This window comes from Salvelinus alpinus, chromosome 8, assembly GCF_045679555.1.
Source record: "Salvelinus alpinus chromosome 8, SLU_Salpinus.1, whole genome shotgun sequence".
NCBI classification, from domain to species: Eukaryota; Metazoa; Chordata; class Actinopteri; order Salmoniformes; family Salmonidae; genus Salvelinus; species Salvelinus alpinus.
This window is the reverse complement of record NC_092093.1, coordinates 68,005,116-68,026,626: the sequence shown is the minus strand read 5'-3', so window position 1 is coordinate 68,026,626 and position 21,511 is coordinate 68,005,116. Positions and strand designations below refer to the sequence as shown.

General features: G+C 44.7%; 1 protein-coding gene across 4 annotated transcripts in view; it reads right to left on the bottom strand.

Annotated features, from left to right (window-relative positions):
• Positions 1-21,511, bottom strand: part of LOC139583575 (limb region 1 protein homolog) — a 57,323-nt gene that overhangs the window by 14,397 nt on the left and 21,415 nt on the right. For all 4 annotated transcript variants that reach the window (XM_071414804.1, XM_071414806.1, XM_071414805.1 and 1 more), the window contains 7 exons: positions 11,254-11,380; positions 10,138-10,206; positions 9,789-9,853; positions 9,240-9,312; positions 2,611-2,697; positions 1,316-1,392; positions 764-841 (listed from right to left, as the gene is read on the bottom strand). In XM_071414804.1, coding sequence (XP_071270905.1) covers positions 764-841; positions 1,316-1,392; positions 2,611-2,697; positions 9,240-9,312; positions 9,789-9,853; positions 10,138-10,206; positions 11,254-11,380 — 576 coding nt within the window. The remainder of the gene's footprint in view (positions 1-763; positions 842-1,315; positions 1,393-2,610; positions 2,698-9,239; positions 9,313-9,788; positions 9,854-10,137; positions 10,207-11,253; positions 11,381-21,511) is intronic.

Below are 21,511 nucleotides of genomic sequence, written 5' to 3'. Positions count from 1 at the left end.
CATTTAGCTGTGCTGTGGCTGTCAGGGGGAGGAGGGAGGCAGGAATCAAGCTGCATGACAAGCATAATTTGGGGGATTTTCTGCAACGCGTCATGCCAAAGAAAATATCTCCTCAACAAAATAATTGGAATGTCGAGAAGGAGGGCGGACGGTCGCCCGTAAGACGAGCTGAGAAATGAGGCAGAAAGAAGATACCTTTTGTTGCCTTAGTCAGACGAAAGGAAAACACACAAGAGACTAGCGCACAACACACACTTCGGTTGTAGCAGATGAAACGAGATGAAGGAAGTACATTGCATGCAAGAGTATTAGGTTCTCCAGTCAGACTCATAACAGGAGTTCACCTGGTCTGCCTGGTCCACACAGAGCTACTGACTGAACCCCCCCCCCCACACACAGAGGGTAAAGCAGCTTATTTCACCTGCCGTAGACATCACACATTTCATCTGCATGCCGCTGTGAAATGACTTTCAATGAGCAGCAGCACGACAAAAAAGGCATCCAGGCCAGCTCTGCTATGATAAACATCTGGCCCAGAGCTTTCTTTCCTTTCTTCCCAACATGCACCTGAGCATATCCGGAATTTGATTTATGTCCCCGACGACTGCCAAGCACCTTCGCAGCGGTCTAGTTCAGTAGCTGCCTCGCTCCGGATTTACCTGTGTGTGCGTGCGTTAGGGCTTGTATAAGAAAAAACGGCCTCCGATGTGAATCTGTTCATAAGGGGAACAGGAAGTAAGTCTCTCTCGCCATTATAGCCTACCTCTGATCCCTTTGGCATGGCAGTCTCATCCACCAGCAGATAGAGGATATTCAGCGCCACCAGTAGGACTGAGATGGTCTAGAGAGGAGGAGGAGGAGAGTTGAGAAACAGAGGGATTTAGCTAAAAAGATTAAGTCAAAGACAAGACAGAACTAATCATCGGTTTGTTTGTCTGTACTCTGCAAAGTGTGTATTCTGTAAGCAGTCCCACACTGCTGCTGTACAACAGGAGCATGTTAAAGAGGCAGACTACTCTACATGGGGGATTCAATCGAAAGCCCAGCTGCTTCAGCGGTGTGACTATTTAGCGGAGCCTTTTCTTTAACACGACCGGGCAAACGATAGGGTGCCATAGGGCTCTGGTCTAAAGGAGTGCACTACATAGGGAATAGGGTGCCATTTGAGATTGCAAACTAAGTTGACCAGGGAGAACTCCCCAGCAGCCACCAAGGCTTTATGCTTCATATGCCATTGGGAAACAGGGGGTGGTTGGTTGGTTGGGGGGCTTTCGTGGGAGTGACTGGCTGCAGTACTATCAATCTGAATACTCACCGTCCCTGTGAGTAGTATTAACATCACAATGGGGTAGAGCAGGTTCTTTTCCCATGCAGACGCTTTCTTCCTCCTCTCTAGGGGAGGGAAGAAGGGAAGGTAGGAGAGAGAGAGAGAGAGAGAGGATGAGAAAGAAAGACAAAGAAAGAGATGGGGAGAGAGGTCAGAGTTGGGAAACCACCACATTCATTGAGTTCGGGATTCTAACCATTTGGGCAAATACGACCAATACCTCAAATCAATCAAGAGTGAATCACTTACGATATTAAAGACTGTTTTCCTAAACTGTTTCATAAATATATCAAAAAGTGAATAGTGAAACCTCATGGCTTCAGGGTATATTTATAGAGTTAGTACAACTTGGTTTGGTAAAACATATCGTGAGTGTGGGCACCAACATTATCTGCTCTCTCATCAGGGCCCAGAAGGTAAGTCTTCCTCTTTAATTAGTCTATCTTCGCTATATAGAAACAATGACGGAGTACAGATGAAACAGAAAGCTGAGATTGAAATGAACAACTTGATTTATAGGTCTACCTGTTAAAGGATGACAGACCGTGCCGCTACCGATCTGCCTTCTTGTTCTGACATAAATAGATGGTTGCAGAGAATAAGTCTCCAACTTTTAATCGTTCCACACATTGAGAATCTGCCTTATAATAGTATTATGTCAGCATTGATAGCTGCTGAAGACTGACGGAAGAGTACACAACAGCATGGGCCAAGGACAGTAAAGGACATGTGATGTAATGTCCTTTCTGAAATCCCTTTATAACACTGTGGTCCAGTGTCCTTACGACTAGCTTGACTGACTTGCCCTCTATCCTTCTCTCTTACCCCCCCCCTCCATCGCTCTCCCTCCCCTTGTGCTAGGCTGGGCGGCCTGTGACGTTTGCCAAGGCTCACTCTATATGCACCCTCCTGCTAAATTAATGACATCACTAAAAGGCTGGGCACAATATAAAAGTTTGCATCTTGTCCAATATCCTAAGTGCCTTTTGTGGCCTCATCTCTCCCTCCCAACCCCCAAAAGCCTTGGCGCGCACCCATTGTACCTCATTTATAATATCCTAAAAAGGATGGAAAATAATAATTATCGGGCAGAAATGCTTTGGGACGTGTCCAAATTAAGAAATAAGACCGAGGGGAAAAAGAAAGGCTCGCTGGCTCTCAGCAATATCTGAAAAGCCTACCTCTTTGCATACGTTTCAATGGGAAATTCAAAGTCCCGAAAGACGGCATCTGTCCATACATATTATAATTCGAGAAAGCATAATGCGGCACCAACAACTCACCCAGTTTATTCCTCTGATCTCGGACAACATCCAATTCTTTGTTGAGTCGATGAGCACTTCCTTGGGAATGAGAGTGAGATGTCGACCCTGCGGACAAGAGGGGGGGGGGGGGACGACATCAAATAAGGGTCTCAGGAATGTCATTTTATCAAGCTTTTAACTTATCTTTACACTTCACTCAATCACTCACGCGCCACGTAGTCATTGTGATTCGACTGCCAAATATCTGCCAAATAACTGAAAAGGTATATTTGTTAATTCTGTAAAAACAGGGAGGCTAGACACAGTTCGATTAGCTACACATGATTAATGTTCAACAATAATTAATAGTCATGGCAAGAAGTCTCCCTTTAACAGTTAAATAAAGCATTTTCAGTCACTGCTCACGTAAGTGCAGTTCTTTATCCAGAAAGGTTGCACTAAAGCTTCTATTAAAAAGCATGACTATTTCATCTCTGTAGTTTCTACTCTCAACCTTTATGGCATTTCTCCTATTTTATTAAGAAATCCCATCTGAACGGGTAATCCTGCTTTGTACATAACAATGTGGTCTCTCAAACAAGTAAAAATAATCTCCTGTGTCAATGCTGTCTAGCGAGCGAACGGGTGCATGCTCCAACTGGTCCCGGGGCTAGGGAGAAGACAGCGAGGGATTCTCCAGGAAAACCACAAGGGCAGCTCATTTAAGGCTAATTGATCTGTTTTACTCAGTTTTCCTTCCAGCCTTGACGTACAGGTTGGAGCCCTCAAAGCCAAGTGGAAGAGTATCCATTTGCATCCCCTGGGGTGATTGGCAGATCAAGACCAATTAGTTCAGTGTTACACTGTTACTAGCGTGCAATAAAAAGATGATCTTTCATCTTTGTTACAGGGGTGAAGAACCAATCACTTTGATCAAATATTTTTCCCCCCAACTATTATGACACACCCTGTCTGGATGGGCTTTGGGATACAACGAGAAAGGGAAAAAAGGATAGAGTAAGTGGAGGGAGAAAAAAACTGAGTGGATCCTGTCTGTGCCCTGCCTAATACCTGTCCTAGGAACGCAGTTGGGGAAACTTTGAACCCTCAAACCAAATGCAGTCACAATGCAACAGGAAATGTCACGAGCAGTTCAACAGGACGTGATTTGAGAATTGAGTCGGACCCAACATCGAGTCCTGAGGGGCACCGTGACTGTTCAGCCACAAGACATCTCATCTATCTGGAGAACGTATGCAAAACAAAATCCTCAGCCATCACCTTATCACAGTAATCCTATTACTACACCGACTCCAAATCAATTTCAAGCCAGGTCGCAGTTGTAAATGAGAACTTGTTCTTAACTGGCCTACCTGGTTAAAGAAAGGTGAAATAAAACAAATATTTTTAAAAAAAAGTTCCAACTAGCCATGACTATTATTAGGAACATCAAATTATCTGACCACCAACCAAGAACAAAATCATTACATGATAAAAAAAACAATGCAGACGATAAAGGAAAAGTGAATAATAGCATTTTAAGACGTGACATCCTTCAAGCAAGATATATTAAGGTACTGGCAGCAGAGGAGACAGCAGTCCCCCAAAAAAGTTCCAGAGTTCCTGCACGTACCGACGCTGCCACTGCTGCCGAAAATAATGAAACTTCTCCTCTCCAACCTTCACCATTAGTTTAGCGATTACGTCACCTAGCATTATGCTAAGCAGCATGCGGAGGCGACGGACGGAGGCGTTGGCAAGGTCATCGTGCCGCATAGCATCTGGACCAGAGCACGCTGCTGCTGCCGCGAAACACACAGAGGGAACCAGAGGGGCTAGCGAGCCTCAACTAAGACAGCAGCTTAGCTCATGTCTGCGCTGCATCCCAAATGGCACCCTATTCCCTATATAGTGCACTTCTTTCGTCCAGAGCCCTATGGGGTGCTTTTGGACACAACCGTGGACTGGAGCTGGAATACTGGACTAGCTCTGGTGCAAGGCCTTCACATTAGCATAGGGCCATTGTTACGTTGCCCTCTCGCCTAATTAGCTGCTGCGTCCGAAGATGTGGCATAAGGTTCAAAATCGAAACCATCCTTGTCACTCACTATAGAACGCCGTAAACTACATAGGCATGGGCACTTTTCAGAAAAGGCCAGAAGTATAGGGGGGGAAAAAAAGAGTCAAAAGAGGGATAATTGGATATCTTAATCCATTTTGTGACATTGGATAATATCATATGTAGCCTAACTTTGCATAATCCATTTCCTAAAATGACCAACACACTTAATTTATCTCAATGCACCAAACTGCAGTAACTTAACGAACAACACGTCCCAATATCTCCTTTCTCCTGAAGTGTGTATTTGTTCGCTCCTTCCCACAAATCTAAAATTATTGGATTGGTGGAGGCATGGGGTAAATGTTTCGGCCATATTTCTTATACCAGTCATTTCCTTTCAGTCAAGGGATGTGAACAAGTGCATACTTTGGGAGGAAGGAGAGATAACTGGGACATAGCTAGACTCTCTCAATAAAATAGGCTACAGCATAGCAAACAAACAGGGACACCTGGTGGAGGGGGCTCAGGACACATCATTTTGTCAGGCCAATGTAAAACTATGCATAATGTCAATTCTCCTGACACGAATTACATATGCAGATAAATTCCCACACGGCGGTCACACGGCGCATTTCAAAAGGACAAGCTTGCTCCCCATCACTGGCTAGGGTAGCCAGATCTGATATTGTAATGAGCGTGTCACTGCGCGTCTCCTTGCGGTTCATATGGTCCTATCAAACCTCTCGCAGAGTAAACACACACACACACACACACACACACACACACACACACACACACACACACACACACACACACACACACACACACACACACACACACACACACACACACACACACACACACACACACACACACACACACACACACACACACAGCCACTCAGCCGGAATAACCCACCGCTCCTGCTCATCTAAAGCAAACAACCAAATCCTAAATGCTATTTGGGATGTAATTGCACAGAGAAGAGATGCAAACTCAAAACCCCGAAGAGTAAATATAGATCAATCCAATCCATTGATCGGTAGATAATCCAAAACAGCAAACATAAACAAAGTGTAATGAGACAGGTCTAATCTACGGCCAGGCAGGCGAGGGATGCAGAGGACACAAGCCAAGCGAGGAGGACATTGGGCGCTTGTGGAGTGTGTCCTGTGAACTATCCCTGAACCTCTTCCTCCTTCTCCCCTTCCCGAAAAGATCAGAGGGAACCTCACCCGCCACTCATACCCTTAGAGTTACACCCAAGTGTGTGTGTGTGTGTGGTGAACAAAAAAAATAACATTCCTGGGATTCCCGATAAGGCGACACGGATCTCGCTACTTAGCGTCTGAGCGAGAGCTCTTCTCCCAGCTGCTTAGCTCTCGCTCTCTCCACCACGGGAGAGCGGTGGAGTCGGGCCGCGCCGCCCCGGTGGACTGGAGAAGTCGTGGAGTGGGGTTATTGTGTTCCAACTCACGGCGACATCAAACCCTCGTCCCGGTGATAAGGAACAGATTACACTTATTTTATCAGGTGTTCAAAGCACCAGCGTTTGGCATAAGCCCTAGGAAACCAAACAGCTAAATAGCAGACCTATTGAGAGGAGCAACCGGCGTAGCGTTTGACAACAGCGCTATCAGCACAAGCAATCTTCCGTACCTCCCTGGTTTGTAAAGACACTCATCCTCTTTATTTACTTGCATCTGTACACTTGGTTGCGTGCCTCACTTGATATTAAAGTACGTTTGGCGGGCGCCCCAAATACTTCCTGCTTTGTGGGATTCTTCAACACTAAAAGAAGGAATTTGGGAACAGTGGCCGATAAAAGGCAACGCAGGTTGACAAATAGTGTATTTTGCAAGTTAAACATTTTAGCGGCCCTCTTGACAGCAAATAACATTTCTTTTTCGTTTTTCGTTCATTTCCTTTTTACCATGGGGAGTAGAGAAGGTTTTGCAGTTGTAAAGCAATAACGCTGCACATCTACACATTTTGACATGGAGTGGAGAGAAAAATGTGCAATTTTACAGCTTATTTCCTGTAGTTCTACACATTTGGTGGAGAGAAACGTTTGCCGTTGCTAGCATGATATCTGAGTGAGAGTGACTAACGAAATCAATGATAACCCTGTCGGTAATGTAAGTTTAGATAGCTGGCTTCTAGACTAACTTACCAATCGAAAAATGTTTAGCTGACATGGGCTCATTGAGTGAATGTCAGTGACTGACATAACAAGAGAAAACCTGCTGATGCACAACCATATTTCGAAATGGCACCTTGTGTTTTCTACTATTCCAACTCTCAACAATAAGTCGAGATCCCAACTGAGAGCCAAAATTTATTTTTTAAAATAATTTTTGGGGGTCTTTGGAAATTGATCCCGGGCCTGCAAAAAAGCGGGGCCGCCACCAGTTTCCCATCCCTGGCCTAGTTAGTAGTAGTCTATCAACATGTTTCACCAACATCTACTACACCACCATCAGAAATAAATACATTCTGCGTCCCAAATGGCACCCTATTCCCTACACAGTGCACTGTTTTTGACCAGAGCCCTATGTGCCATTTGAGACACAGCTATTCTCCAAGACCATTTCAATTCCCTCCTAATGAGGGGCCTGTCATTACTAGTCTGGGGCCAGAGATCAAATGAGGAAATCGCCTGGCCAGTAGTGCCAGTGGAAGGCAGTGTGCCGTGTTCTTAAATTGACTCTAAAACTCTCCACCAATGTAATTTATGGTCTCTGACAATGGCAGCTGCAGCTTGTCCTTTAGAAAAAGTGAAAGAGAGAGAGCGAGGGAAAGAAAGCAAGCGAGGGAAAGAAAGAGAAAGAGAGCGAGAGAGAGAAAAAGCGAGAGAGAAAAAGAGGGGGAGAGAGAGGACAGGGAAATAGAGAGAGTTGTTGGGGGAAGAGAGGGGACGAGAGAGAAGGGAGCAAATGAGAACGAGAAAAAGAGGGGTGGAGTGGGGAGGCTGATTTGTCAATGCTAATTGGTTCCAGTGCAGGAGCGCTCCATCCCGACCCAATGGCGAACGTGCATAAAGACGACAGGACATCAGCTTTAGCCCTATCCACTGAGTTTTAAAACTATAGCGTGCGATATGGTTCAATGTGCCAATAAATGCCAAATTGCCGGCGTCTTGAAGTTAAGTTTTGCTAACGACCATACAAAAAAAGAGTAATGGAGAGCAACGTACAATATGGCGAACTGAGCAAAAACTAGGAATTTGTGGTAAGTGCATGGGGGCCGCCATCTTTATGCACCTCTGCTATTGTGCAGTCATCTCCTTGTAATGTGCCAACACATTTCCTGGTCTGTGTCCGAAATGGCACTCTATTCCCTATAGTGCATTGCCATAGGGCTCTGGTTAGGGATGGCACAATTACCGTATAACAGACGGTCATGGGGGGGGGACCAACAGCTGACTGAAGATAGGATGGCCGGGCATTCGTGTGGTTGAGTCCCTTTCTGCGGTAACATGGAATCTTAACAACGTGATGAAACTCTATTGCTCCTTGCTAAAACAAACACTGGCGTTGTAGCAAACAAGTCTTTGGTTGCCTAGGCAATGCACCCCACCCTGTAGCAGTAGCACCCATAGAAGTAGAATGAATAGAACAGGCTTGGAACCTCTAACACTGGTAATTTGAAAGGTAAACTCATAGTCCCAGTCGGTACTAAAATAGAACATCTCGGCCCTGCCCGCCTGTGAGGAAAACAACTTGTGGTTACCTTGGTTACCCCATTGGCTCACAGCAAAATCTCGACCTTTTTCAAATTTTGTTGTCGTCTGCTTGTTTTAGTCAACAGAGAAGGTTTTTCTGGATCAAAAAGAGGGATAGATGGTGGTCCTGTTGGGGTCGGGTAATGGGCGTGTATTGCCATTGTGTTCTTATGGTCAAACAGTATAACAAAACCAATTTGGCCCCCAATCGGGTCCTCTGGGCATGTGCCCTGCGTGCCCCGTCAGTAATCCAGCCATGCCAAAAACACTCCTAAATTCTTATTTTTTTCCTCTCCTTGACTGTCTAGCTTGCATTTATTAGGTTTTGTAGTTCTCAAAGATTATATTATAAAAAATATATAGGTAAAGGGGCGGCAGGTAGCCTAGTGGTTAGTGTGTTGGGCCAGTAACCAAAGGTTGCTGGATCGAATCCCCGAGCTGACAAGGTCGTCGTTCTGCCCCTGAACATGGCAGTTAACCCACTGTTCCCCAGTAGGCAGTCATGGTAAGTAAGAATTTGATCTTACCTGACTAAAGGTTAAATAAAAATTTTAAAGTATCTGTTTTACATACTTTCAGTATGGTTTTAGTCATTTAAGGTCACACTGAAAGCCTTTTCCAAACCGGAAAATGTATTTGCGCATTCTAAATGCATATAGGGGAAACACTGAACTTCTATTCATTCCATTTCTATGGCAGCACATGTAGTCAGGAGCTGAGAAGAGAAAATGTGTCTCTTAATTAAAAATGTGTGTCGTTTTCGCTATTCAAACGGTCATTACAGTGAACGTTGTCATTTGGCTGCCTCACAGCCCTAGCTCTGGTCAAAAGTAGTGCACTAAATAAGGTGCAAATTTGGGCGAGGATCTACTGACAACGTACCGTTCAATCTCCTCTGAAGGGCTTCCTCTTGCAAAGTAACGCAGTAAATCTGCTCATCCAGGTCCTCCAGGATCTGAGGGGACAAAATGGATTATAATAAGGTCCGAAGTGGGGCCGGAGAGTAACAGATGGGTGGATGAGTTGGTGACATGTTTGTAGTCCTCGTGTCCACAAGTCGCGCATGTTAATAGCAAAAATGACCCATTTCAGAGTCAGACAGAGGAAAGCCAGAAGTCCATGTCGGTCAAACGTATAAAGTCACTAAAATATTTACAGTACACATAAATACATGTAGCAATGTGTTCCCAAAAATCTGAAGTAGCCAGCGTAATGAAAAAAAGGAGCCAGGTAGTGGAGGGGCATGCTCCCCCAAAAACATTTGTGCACTTTAAAATTGAATGTGGCATCTGCTGTACTGCAATTTGTTAAAGTCAATTAGGTAGCCAGTCATATGAGGGTTAGTATGCCAGCTATTTGGCTGGCATCTGGCGCTTATAAAACACAATGAAGGCGTTTGAGGTAGAGCATGGAATGGAAGTTAGTACTCACGGTTGGTTTGACTAGTAACTGGCCCATGACTGTGAACATCCTGGACAGGCCCACAGGAGTACACACTGGGGATGAAGAAGTTACAAGTGGTGAGACACAACCAAAACACTTCCAGCACATTAGGGACCTAGGGATTACTACAGAAATTACCGTCTAGTCCAAGCCATATGTTATCCCCCCCACCCCACACACTTTTTCATAAAAGCATGAAACTTGGTACACTTGTACAGTTTAGGCCCCTATCAAAAATGTTACTGAACCTGCCGCACATCAATCATCAATTGAGATAATATTCCATTTGCACATATTCCATTGATTATGCTCCTATTAATTCAACAACAATACTCACTCAGGAGGAGCAGTCCCCCCATCAGAGATATACAGGAGTAGAGGTATGGTAAGTAGAATTCCCAGAGATCTGAAGGAAAAGGGATGAAATGTTAGTCAAAGCTGAACAAATACAGTACCAGTCAAAAGTTCGGACACACCTACCCATTCAAGGGTTTTTCTTTATTTTTACTATTTTCTACATTGTATAATAGTGAAGACATCAACATTATGAAATAACACATACGGAATCATGCAGAAACCAAAAAATGTGTTAAACAAATCAAAATATATTTTAGATTCTTCAAAGTAGCCACCTTTGCCGTGATGACAGCTTTGCACACTCTTGGCATTCTCTCAACCACCTTCACCTGGAATGCTTTTCGAACAGTCTTGAAGGAGTGCCACATATGCTGAGCACTTGTTGGCTGCTTTTCCTTCACTTTGCGGTCCAACTCATACCAAACCATCTCATTTGGGTTGAGGTTGGGTGAAAGTTCTTGTCATTTTCCAGATTGACTGACCTTCATGTCTTAAAGTAATGATGGACTGTCATTTTTCTTTGCTTATTTGAGCTGTTCTTGTCATTTTACCAAATAGGGCTCTTCTGTATATCACCCCTACCTTGTCACAACACAACTGATTGGCTTAAACATTAAGAAGGAAAATTCCACAAATTAACTTTTAACAAGGCACACCTGTTAATTGAAATGTATTCCAGGTGACTACCTCATGAAGCTGGTTAAGAGAAAGCCAAGAGTGTACAAAGCTGTCATCAAGGCAAAGGGTGGCTACTTTGAAGAATCTCAAATATAAAATATATTTTGATTTGTTTAACACTTTTGGTTAGTACATAATTCAATGTGTGATTTCACAGTTTTGATGTCTTCACTATTATTCTACAAAGTAGAAAATTATCAAAATAAAGAAAAACCCTTGAATAATTAGCTGTGTCCAAACTTGATGATTGGTACAGTACATCAAACCACACAGCTAGAAACAGAGGTAGCGTCCCAAATGGCACCATTCCCTATATAGTCCACTACTTTTGACCAGGGCCCATAGAGCTCTGGTCAAATGTAGTGCACTAAATAGGGAATAGTGTGCCATGTGACACACAAAATCCCCATAGCCTTACCATAGAGTGACTCCATACTGGCTGCGTCATTGTCGATGAGCGCGGACGCCACCCAGACTATTCCTAGGATGAGCAGTCCGAGGAGGAAGAGCATCACAAAGGTCTCTAGAACCCGTGACTTAATGCCCTGCGAGAAAACACACACAGATGGAGGAGAGAGAAGTGATGAACAAAAACAGCCATGTTACGGTTTTTATTCATACAAAGCTGTGATTTTTGCCAAGTTCTCCTAAGGCTATTCATACTGCCTAGGAATCGAGTGAGGCAAGGAAGGGTCAGCAAAACAAGCTCATTCTAAAAAATGACCCATCAGTTGAATGTATCACTTGGGCCCAGATCCAAATGGCCAGAGCCCATGACCAGAGTCCTATGTTAAACAAGTAGGTAGCCCTGCGCGAGCCAGAAAGACTCGTCCTGCCCTATGGGCCAATCTCCTGTTTCTGTAGCGTGCGACAGATTGGTACCCCAATCCTTAACCTTAATGCTGAGTGCCAAGCAGAGGCGTTGGGTCCCATTTTTAGAGTCTGTGGCTATGACTGGGGGGTCAAACCCCCAACCCCTGCAATCTCAAGGTGGACACTACCCACAAGGCCACTGAGCTGGTATGGGCCCTGATCAAAAGCGGTGCACTATTGAATAGGGTGCCATTTGGGATGCAATCTTGGTTCATAGAGTGAAACCATGCAGACACTGCAGTCTCCCCACAACCAGTGTTGCTGCAGCCTCACTACGTTACTTCAAATATCAATGTAGCTACTACAGTGCCTTCTCTATAAAATCACCCAAACTAATGCTGCACTCTAATTGTAAAATGCCATTGCTTTACATTCAGGGAATGTCCCAAATGGCACCATATTCCCTATGTCGTGCACTACTTTTGACCAGGGCTCATAGGTGCCTGATCAAAAGTAGTGACCCATTTAGGGAATAGGGTGCTGTTTAGGACGCATCCCCAGATCCATATTACAGCCCCGCGCACAGTTAACTGATCCCAGAGAAGACCATGTTAAAGCACCTTCTACAACAGTATATTAAAAGGGGCCTATCCAGACTCAGAGCCGGGTCCGGTTAAATAAAAAAACAAGTTGAAGTGAAGCCTCGCTCCTGTGTGTAGATTAAGAGCAGGCCTCCCATTACATCTGGGGACGATTAGGGGGCTCTTAACGCGCCCACGGCCCTGCGGCCCAGCGCAGACAGGAGTTGTGGTAATTTGGGTTTTCCGGGTCACAGACTGCTGAGTGGTTAATAAAGTCTTCTCTACCTGTTCACACAAGAGTCCATTTACCCCCCGCGCCGCTAGTGGAGGCGGACAGGCTCTACACGAACGCGAAACAGCGGCTGCCTTCCAAATGGCACCATATTCATTATCTAGTGCACTACAAAAGTAGTGTACTTTAAAGGAGATAGGGTGCCATTTGGGACACATCCTCTGTTTTACAACACTGTAGAGGAGATACTGTCTGGCACTATAGGAATAGGCTGCAACGCATGACTTACACAGGGCTTGTGGGTTAGCCTCAAATTGGGCAGCTATGATCAATTTGTTACTAGGTAAATGGTGATCTGCTAACTGGTGTGTGGAATTTGTTTATAGCCAGGTATATATATATATGGGGCTGCAGGTAGCCTAGTGGTTAGAGCGTTTGGCCAGTAACCGAAAGGTTGCTAGATCAAATCCCTGAGCTGACAAGGTAAAAATATGTCGTTCTGCCCCTGAACAAGGCAGTTAACCCACAGTTCCCCAGTAGGCCGTAATTGTAAGTAAAAATGTGTTCCTAACTGACTAGCCTAGTTATATAAAGGTTCAATTAAATAAATACGCAGTGATCCTCTGTTTGAAGGTGATCCTCATGTAATGTAACTGCTTTTTAAAAGTCTGAACTCAACACTGAGCCCACATCTCACACACTGAACACTTAGCCTACCAATGATCTCAAACACCATTATCGCCATCATCACAACCATTTTGAAAATCAATCACGTTCTGCAAACACACGGTTTCTCCACACAGACAGTGGAGCTGTTGAATCTAAGCTCGTGTCCCAAATGGCACCGTATTCCCTATATAGTGCACTACGTCAAAAGCAGTGCACAATATAGGGAGCCATTTGGGGGACACATAGACTGTCATATTACTGAAGTATCCCCCCCACATGTAGGCTAGATAGAAGGGACCTGTGTAGAATTTTCTAGCACAACAGTGGGAGTAGTCTAGAGCGCCCCATTGTGGCCATGTCTGGTACGATCTGCTGCACCTCAGCAGGCAGACCTACTGATTCTCTAAAGTGAGGAAAGGAGTTTTGAATATACTGTACGTAGTCTACGTCCCAAATGGCACCCTAATCTCTATATAGCTCTATGGACCCTGGCAAAAAAAGTTGTACACTATTTTGGGAATAGGGTGCCATTTGAGATGAAGACATTCCCTCAGTAGACCTTAGAAAACCTCATATCTAGAGAAGCATCTCATGTGGTATACTGAGGGAATATGTCTTCATCTCAAATGGCACCCTATTCCCTAAATAGTGCACGGGTCTAAAATGGTTTAATGACAGGCCCTTTATCCTGACCTGCTTACTGAAACCTCTATCCTCCAATGTGTTCAGTTCCTCCCACTGAGTACATAACTACTGTGATGCTGCAGTCTAGCGGCTCACATCAGAGCTGAACTGGCCAATAGGGAGCTCTCAATGCCGAGAGAGGTGGAGAGAGGGAGGGAAGGGGAGAGATAGATAGATGGTGGAGGAGAAGAGGAGAGCAGTTGAATGTCTGAACGCATCTCGTCCCCAGAGGTGAGAGGTGAGAGAGGAATGCTTTCAGGGACTTCTGTCACATCCCACACACACACACACACACACACTCTTAAGGAGGCTCCGGGATGGATAGAACCTTGCATGGCCTGCTGCAGGAGGCGGCTCCGCTCGGGTGCCTCGGTCCACCTTAACCAGCAGCCTATGCCATGCTGAAGGTGTATTCCCTCTAGGCCAGGCCTCTCAATCATTTATAAGACTCAAATCATTACCCATTCAGATCATTTAGGGCAAAGGCAATGCCTGTCACCTCCCTTAATATTATGTCTGTGGAGTGTCAGACAAAGGTTGACCAAGTGTTGGGAAGCAGGGGGTCTGAATTGCAAGCTTTGAATTAATCACGTATCACATAACATATTCCATTACTTATACCCTGCATTCTCCTTGTTGCTCTTTCATAACAAATTAGCACAATTATTTTCTTAAGTACTGAAGATGGTAAGCACTGCAGACAGTCGCCACAATCATCAAAACGTGGAAAACGTAGTTAACGCGTTTTTAAAAATAGGCAAGGGAGAGCGCCATGGCATCCAGAGCCGAGCGCCAGCCCGAGCTGAATGTTTCTACTCTTGCCATTCTAAATGTGTACACCACTATTCAGCTTCCCAGATCCTCACACCGCACCGCTGTCGAGCGTGGGGCTAGCTGCCTGCTCTGCCCAGTGCAGCTCCACTAGAAAAGCAGGGAATCAGATACTTCCAAGAAACGTGTGGGTGTGTGTGTGAGGGACACTGCCCTGTGTGTATGAGATGACTGCATCTAAACAACCACAGCGACACACACTCGCAACAACCTACACTTGTGTGTGTGTTCTCACCCAGACCCATTCCAAACCACCAGCAACCCAGGGACACTGAATTAGAGGTTTAACTACCTTACAGTGGACCCGACCACGGCTATACCCTAGTGGACCCGACCACGGCTCTGCATAAAGACTATAGCTTTTAGGTTAAGAAGTTGCTGACTTACAGCATGCCTAAACCAATACATTAACCAGAGGGAAACTTAGCTGATACATTTTATTGTATCTCTTTTTATTATTTTTTACCGGGTCCGTTTAGTGTTCTTGTAGGAAATCCAGAGGTCAGTTCCGTTCGGATCCAACTTTTTGGACCTGTGAAGACCTCTACACTGAATCACTGGTTGCCCTAATACCAACACTGAATGGCTCAATGCCACCCTCTTACTCTGTAGGATCAGAAACGACATATCTGGGTACTGCTATGTACAGCACAACGGATACATGCATCCCCATGCGCGTCCTTGGGGAAGCATAGCTAGACAGTGTCAGCATCGTCAATGGCACCCTATTCCCTACATAGTGCACTACTTTGACCAGGGCCCAAAAGGAGCGCACATGCAGTGTTTCAACAGTGCTGAATGTCATTGTGCCATGGTGTGATATTCCCTCCGCATCCCCAGGGCAGAGAAAGAGAGAGGGAAAGAGAGAGAGAGAGAGAGAGAGAGAGAGAGAGAGAGAGAGAGAGAGAGAGAGAGAGAGAGAGAGAGAGAGAGAGAGAGAGAGAGAGAGAGAGAGAGAGAGAGAGAGAGAGCGTGATGGGAAATGAGATGGGACAGCGAGAGTGAGAAAACGAGGTCTGAGCAAACGAGTGAGGAGAGGGAGAAAACAGAGGAAGGTAAAGAAGAGGCGGGGCAGAGTTGCAGAGAGACAGAGAGAGGGGGACAGGAGAGGAATAGAATAAGGAAGGAGGATAGGGACTATAGTGACGGATAGAATAAAGAATAGCATGGGATGCATGGGAGAGGTTGAGCGCCACAGAGACCCAGACATGGGGTCTCTGTGGCGGGGGGGGGAGCGCTTCCTTCCCTCCAGCCCCATCCATCTGCAGCAAGTCAGCGCACAGTGGCAGAGATCATCCCACTGCCCATTGCTCCACTCCCCGACAGGAGCGTGTGGGATGGAGGGACAAAGGGATGGAGGGAGGGGGCCCCAATTCACCACTCCCAGCCAGTCCACTTCTCTGCCTATGCTTGCTAAGGAGACGCCAGATGCAAAGGGCCCTTATTAGCGTACCCTTCAGTCCCGGCCTTCAGCCCCGGCCGTGTCAGAGACAGAAAACAGAGAGGGAGTCGCTGGTCTGGAGGGGACTGGAAAGCTTCCCCGTGTAAAGCTGCCGCAAACTAAACTTCTAAAGACTCGCCCCAACGACACAGCAGTGGGCGCGTGGGAAACCGTTTGCTTCACGTCCGTCTTGTACAGCGAGAGAGGAAAAAACAATGCCGTGAAACTCATACTTCACAAACACTCCCCTTTTTTAGTTTTAAATGTAAAGCCTTTAAATGAACCTGAGCCATTCGCGCCCAAGCTCCCATGGCCAATACATTAGACGCGAGTCAGAAAAAGGGATTTACAGGGAGGAAGAGGCTTCAGTATGCTACTTTTGATGTTTTCCTCGAGTTTATTCAAATAAAAATGTATTTGTCACATGCATCAAATACAACAGACCATACAGTGAAATGCTTACTTACAAACCCTTAACCAACAATGCAGTTAAGAAAAATAAGTGTATAGTAAAAACTAAATAAGTAAAAAAAATACAAATAATTAAAGAGCAGCAGTAAAATAACAGAAGCTAGGCTATATACAGGGGGTACCGGTACAGAGTCAATATGCGGGGGCACAGGTTGGTTGAGGTAATACGTACATGTAGGTAGAATTAGTGACTATGGATAGATAATAAACAGAGTAGCAGCAGCGTAAAAAGAGGGGGGGACAATGCAAATAGTCTGGGTAGCCATTTGATTACCTGTTCAGGAGTCTTATGGCTTTGGGGGTAGAAGCTGTTAAGAAGCCTTTTGGACCTAGACTTGGCGCTCCGGTACCGCTTGCTGTGCGGTAGCAGAGAAAAAAGTCTATGACTAGGGTGGCTGGAGCCTTTGACAATTATTAGGGCCTTACTCTGACACCGCCCGGTATAGAGGTCCCCCTACAAGGACTCCATCTTGTTGTCATTACCAAGAGGTGTCAGGCTGATAAGTTCTCAAAGAAGAAATGACCGTCACCTGTGCTAATAAAAATCACACTTTTTGGATGTCGCACACTGCGTTCAGCCAATCAGGTTGCAGCAGTCGGTTGTTTCCCCTGGCTGAACGCGGTGGGCAATATCAGGAAGCAGCATTGGCCTCTCTAGCATGGTGGTGGAAAATTGTGTTTTATTAAGACACTATGCATATTTTCCCTTTTTTGGAGGCCGGCAGGCCATTAAATCGAGTTAAGGATCCACCCCTTTTTTTTTTCCATTTTTGCCTAAAATGACATACCCAAATCTAACTGCCTGTAGCTCAGGCCCTGAAGCAAGGGTATGCATGTTCTTGGTACCATTTGAAAGGAAACATTTTGAAGTTTGTGGAAATGAATGTAGGATAATATAACACAATAGATCTGGCAAAAGATAATACAAAGTTAAAAAACAAACATTATTTTGTATTTTTTTTGTACCATCATCGAAATGCAAGAGAAAGGCCATAATGTACTATTCCAGCCCAGGTGCAATTTAGATTTTGGCCACTAGATGGCAGCAGTGTACGTGCAAAGTTTTAGATTGATCCAATGAACCATTGCATTTCTGTTCAAAATGTTGCATCAAGACTGCCCAAATGTGCCTAAATTGTTTTTAATAACTTTTCATGTTCAAAATTGTGCGCTCTCCTCAAACAATAGCATGGTATTCTTTCACTGTAATAGCTACTGTAAATTGGACAGTGCAGTTAGATTAACAAGAATTTAAGCTTTCTGCCAATATCAGATATGTCTATGGGAAATGTTCTTGTTTATTACAACCTCATGCTAAACGCATTAGCCTACGTTAGCAACCGTCCCGTGGATGGGAAACCGATCCCGAAGAAGTTTTAAAGATGAAACCAACAAAGTTGCAGCCTGAAATAAGGATGTTTTATGTACGAGCCGGTCACCTGTACAGGTCTCCTTCCTTTCACTCTGTCATTTAGGTTAGTATTGTGGAGTAACTACAATGTTGTTAGTCCATCCTCAGTTTTCTCCTATCACAACCATTAAACTCTGTAATTGTTTTAAAGTCACCATTGGCCTCATGGTGAAATCCCTGAGCGGTTTCCTTCCTCTCCTGCAACCGAGTTAGGAAGGACACCTGTATCTTTGTAGTGACTAGATGTATTGATACACCATCAAAAGTGTAATTAATAACTACACCATGCTCAAAGGGATATTCAAAATCTTTTTATTTTGACCAATCTACCAATAGGTGCCCTTCTCTGCGAGGCATTGGAAAACCTCCCTGGTCTTCGTGGTTGAATTTATGGTTGAATTTATATGAATACATATAAATTGTATGTGTGGGGTACAGAGATGAGGGAGTCATTCAAAAATCATATTAAACAATATTCCTGCACACAAAGTGAGTCCATGCAACTTATTATGTGACTTGTTAAGCACATTTTTACTCCTGAAATTATTTAGGCTTGCCACAACAAAGGGGTTGAATACTTATTGATATTTCAGCTTTTCATGTGTAATTAATTTGTAAAAATGTCAATGAACATAAATCCACTTTGACATTATGCGGTACTGTGTTTGGGCCAATTGGCAAAGAAATTAAATAAAACGCAATATAATCCATTTTTAATTCAGGGTGTAACAACACAATGTGGAATAAGTCAAAGTGTGTGAATACTTTCTGAAGGCACTGTATAGCTGGCTGGATACATTAAAGTCGGACGCAGCTGACAAACTAAGTAAAAGTAATATTAGTGTTATCTGGAGGCCGGTTGGGCTACCTTAAAAAAGGTGCAATATGCAGAAATCGCTCCACCATATCCTGGTTGCAATTAGAATACATCGCCTAACTTCAATTTATGTGACAAAACAATCAATCATTGTGTAGATAATCATTGTAGCATCTAAACCGCTGTGAAATATATTTTCCATAACAAAAAATACACTGCTCAAAAAAATAAAGGGAACACTTAAACAACACAATGTAACTCCAAGTCAATCACACTTCTGTGAAATCAAACTGTCCACTTAGGAAGCAACACTGATTGACAATAAATTTCACATGCTGTTGTGCAAATGGAATAGACAACAGGTGGAAATTATAGGCAATTAACAAGACACCCCCAATAAAGGAGTGGTTCTACAGGTGGTGACCACAGACCACTTCTCAGTTCCTATGCTTCCTGGCTGATGTTTTGGTCACTTTTGAATGCTGGCGGTGCTTTCACTCTAGTGGTAGCATGAGACGGAGTCTACAACCCACACAAGTGGCTCAGGTAGTGCAGCTCATCCAGGATGGCACATCAATGCGAGCTGTGGCAAGAAGGTTTGCTGTGTCTGTCAGCGTAGTGTCCAGAGCATGGAGGCGCTACCAGGAGACAGGCCAGTACATCAGGAGACGTGTAGGAGGCCGTAGGAGGGCAACAACCCAGCAGCAGGACCGCTACCTCCGCCTTTGTGCAAGGAGGAGCAGGAGGAGCACTGCCAGAGCCCTGCAAAATGACCTCCAGCAGGCCACAAATGTGCATGTGTCTGCTCAAACGGTCAGAAACAGACTCCATGAGGGTGGTATGAGGGCCCGACGTCCACAGGTGGGGGTTGTGCTTACAGCCCAACACCGTGCAGGACGTTTGGCATTTGCCAGAGAACACCAAGATTGGCAAATTCACCACTGGCGCCCTGTGCTCTTCACAGATGAAAGCAGGTTCACACTGAGCACATGTGACAGACGTGACAGAGTCTGGAGACGCCGTGGAGAACGTTCTGCTGCCTGCAACATCCTCCAGCATTACCGGTTTGGCGGTGGGTCAGTCATGGTGTGGGGTGGCATTTCTTTGTGGGGCCGCACAGCCCTCCATGTGCTCGCCAGAGGTAGCCTGACTGCCATTAGGTACCGAGATGAGATCCTCAGACCCCTTGTGAGACCATATGCTGGTGCGGTTGGCCCTGGGTTCCTCCTAATGCAAGACAATGCTAGACCTCATGTGGCTGGAGTGTGTCAGCAGTTCCTGCAAGAGGAAGGCATTGATGCTATGGACTGGCCCGCCCGTTCCCCAGACCTGAATCCAATTGAGCACATCTGGGACATCATGTCTCGCTCCATCCACCAACGCCATGTTGCACCACAGACTGTCCAGGAGTTGGCGGATGCTTTAGTCCAGGTCTGGGAGGAGATCCCTCAGGAGACCATCCGCCACCTCATCAGGAGCATGCCCAGGCGTTGTAGGGAGGTCATACAGGCACGTGGAGGCCACACACACTACTGAGCCTCATATTGACTTGTTTTAAGGACATTACATCAAAGTTAGATCAGCCTGTAGTGTGGTTTTCCACTTTAATTTTGAGTGTGACTCCAAATCCAGACTTCCATGGGTTGATAAATTTGATTTCCATTGATCATTTTTGTGTGATTTTGTTGTCAGCACATTCAACTATGTAAAGATAAAAGTATTTAATAAGAATATTTCATTCATTCAGATCTAGGATGTGTTATTTTAGTGTTCCCTTTATTTTTTTGAGCAGTGTATATTTTCAGCTGGTGTACAAAACCAAACTTAAGACTCAAAACAAAATGTAAGAACAGGAAGCATAGAAACAGCGCACAAAGAACAGATCTACCGCTTCCTAGACATGCTTTCAATGAGAAAGACAGATCTATAACTCACATTTCTATGCGGATTTGGTCGGGTCACCCAAAAAGTTACACATAGCAGCTTTAAATCTTGAATAAAAAAATCTGTGCGCAAAAATCCGGGATCAAACCAATAAATAAGACTTTTATCTGAAACTATTAACATTGGACTTGAATCTCAAGCTTGTATAGCAGGCACTATATATTTTTTTCAAACCGACAGAAAGAGGTCTAATACCCCAAAAGACAACACAAGCTATAAAATAAACAGACAATTTCATCCAAAAAATGTAAACACAGTCCCTCCAGGAGCTGATCAATTCGTTTGAAAGACAGAGAGAGGAAAATAAGAAATTCTCAGCTCAAACTAATATGTTACCATGGCGATGGACATTGTAACAGAGGGGCTTTCGTGAGACATTCTGACCTTAAAGGAAGGTATGTAAACATCACTTTATATTCTCCGGCCACCCCTGCCAGAGCAAAGGCCTGGGAAAAATGTCTACATGTGCAGGGAGATTTGAAATAAACATCCAGGCTCCATTGTGGAGCGCCAACAAAGAACAGTATCTTAGTAACACAAGGCGGTTTACTCAGCTCAGACGTTTCCCCTCCACAATAAACACACACACTTTTCTTCATTAAAGGGTTTAGCCTAGGGCGTTAGATTGATGAGGAGCTTCTTTTAGCAACAGATGAAAACTGCTGGCCCATAGCTGGGTCACTTTCTGGGTCAGACTAAGTCTGTGTCCCAAATGCCACCCTGTCCCCTATATAGTGCACTAATTTTGACCAGTGCACTTTATGGGAAATAGGATGCTATTT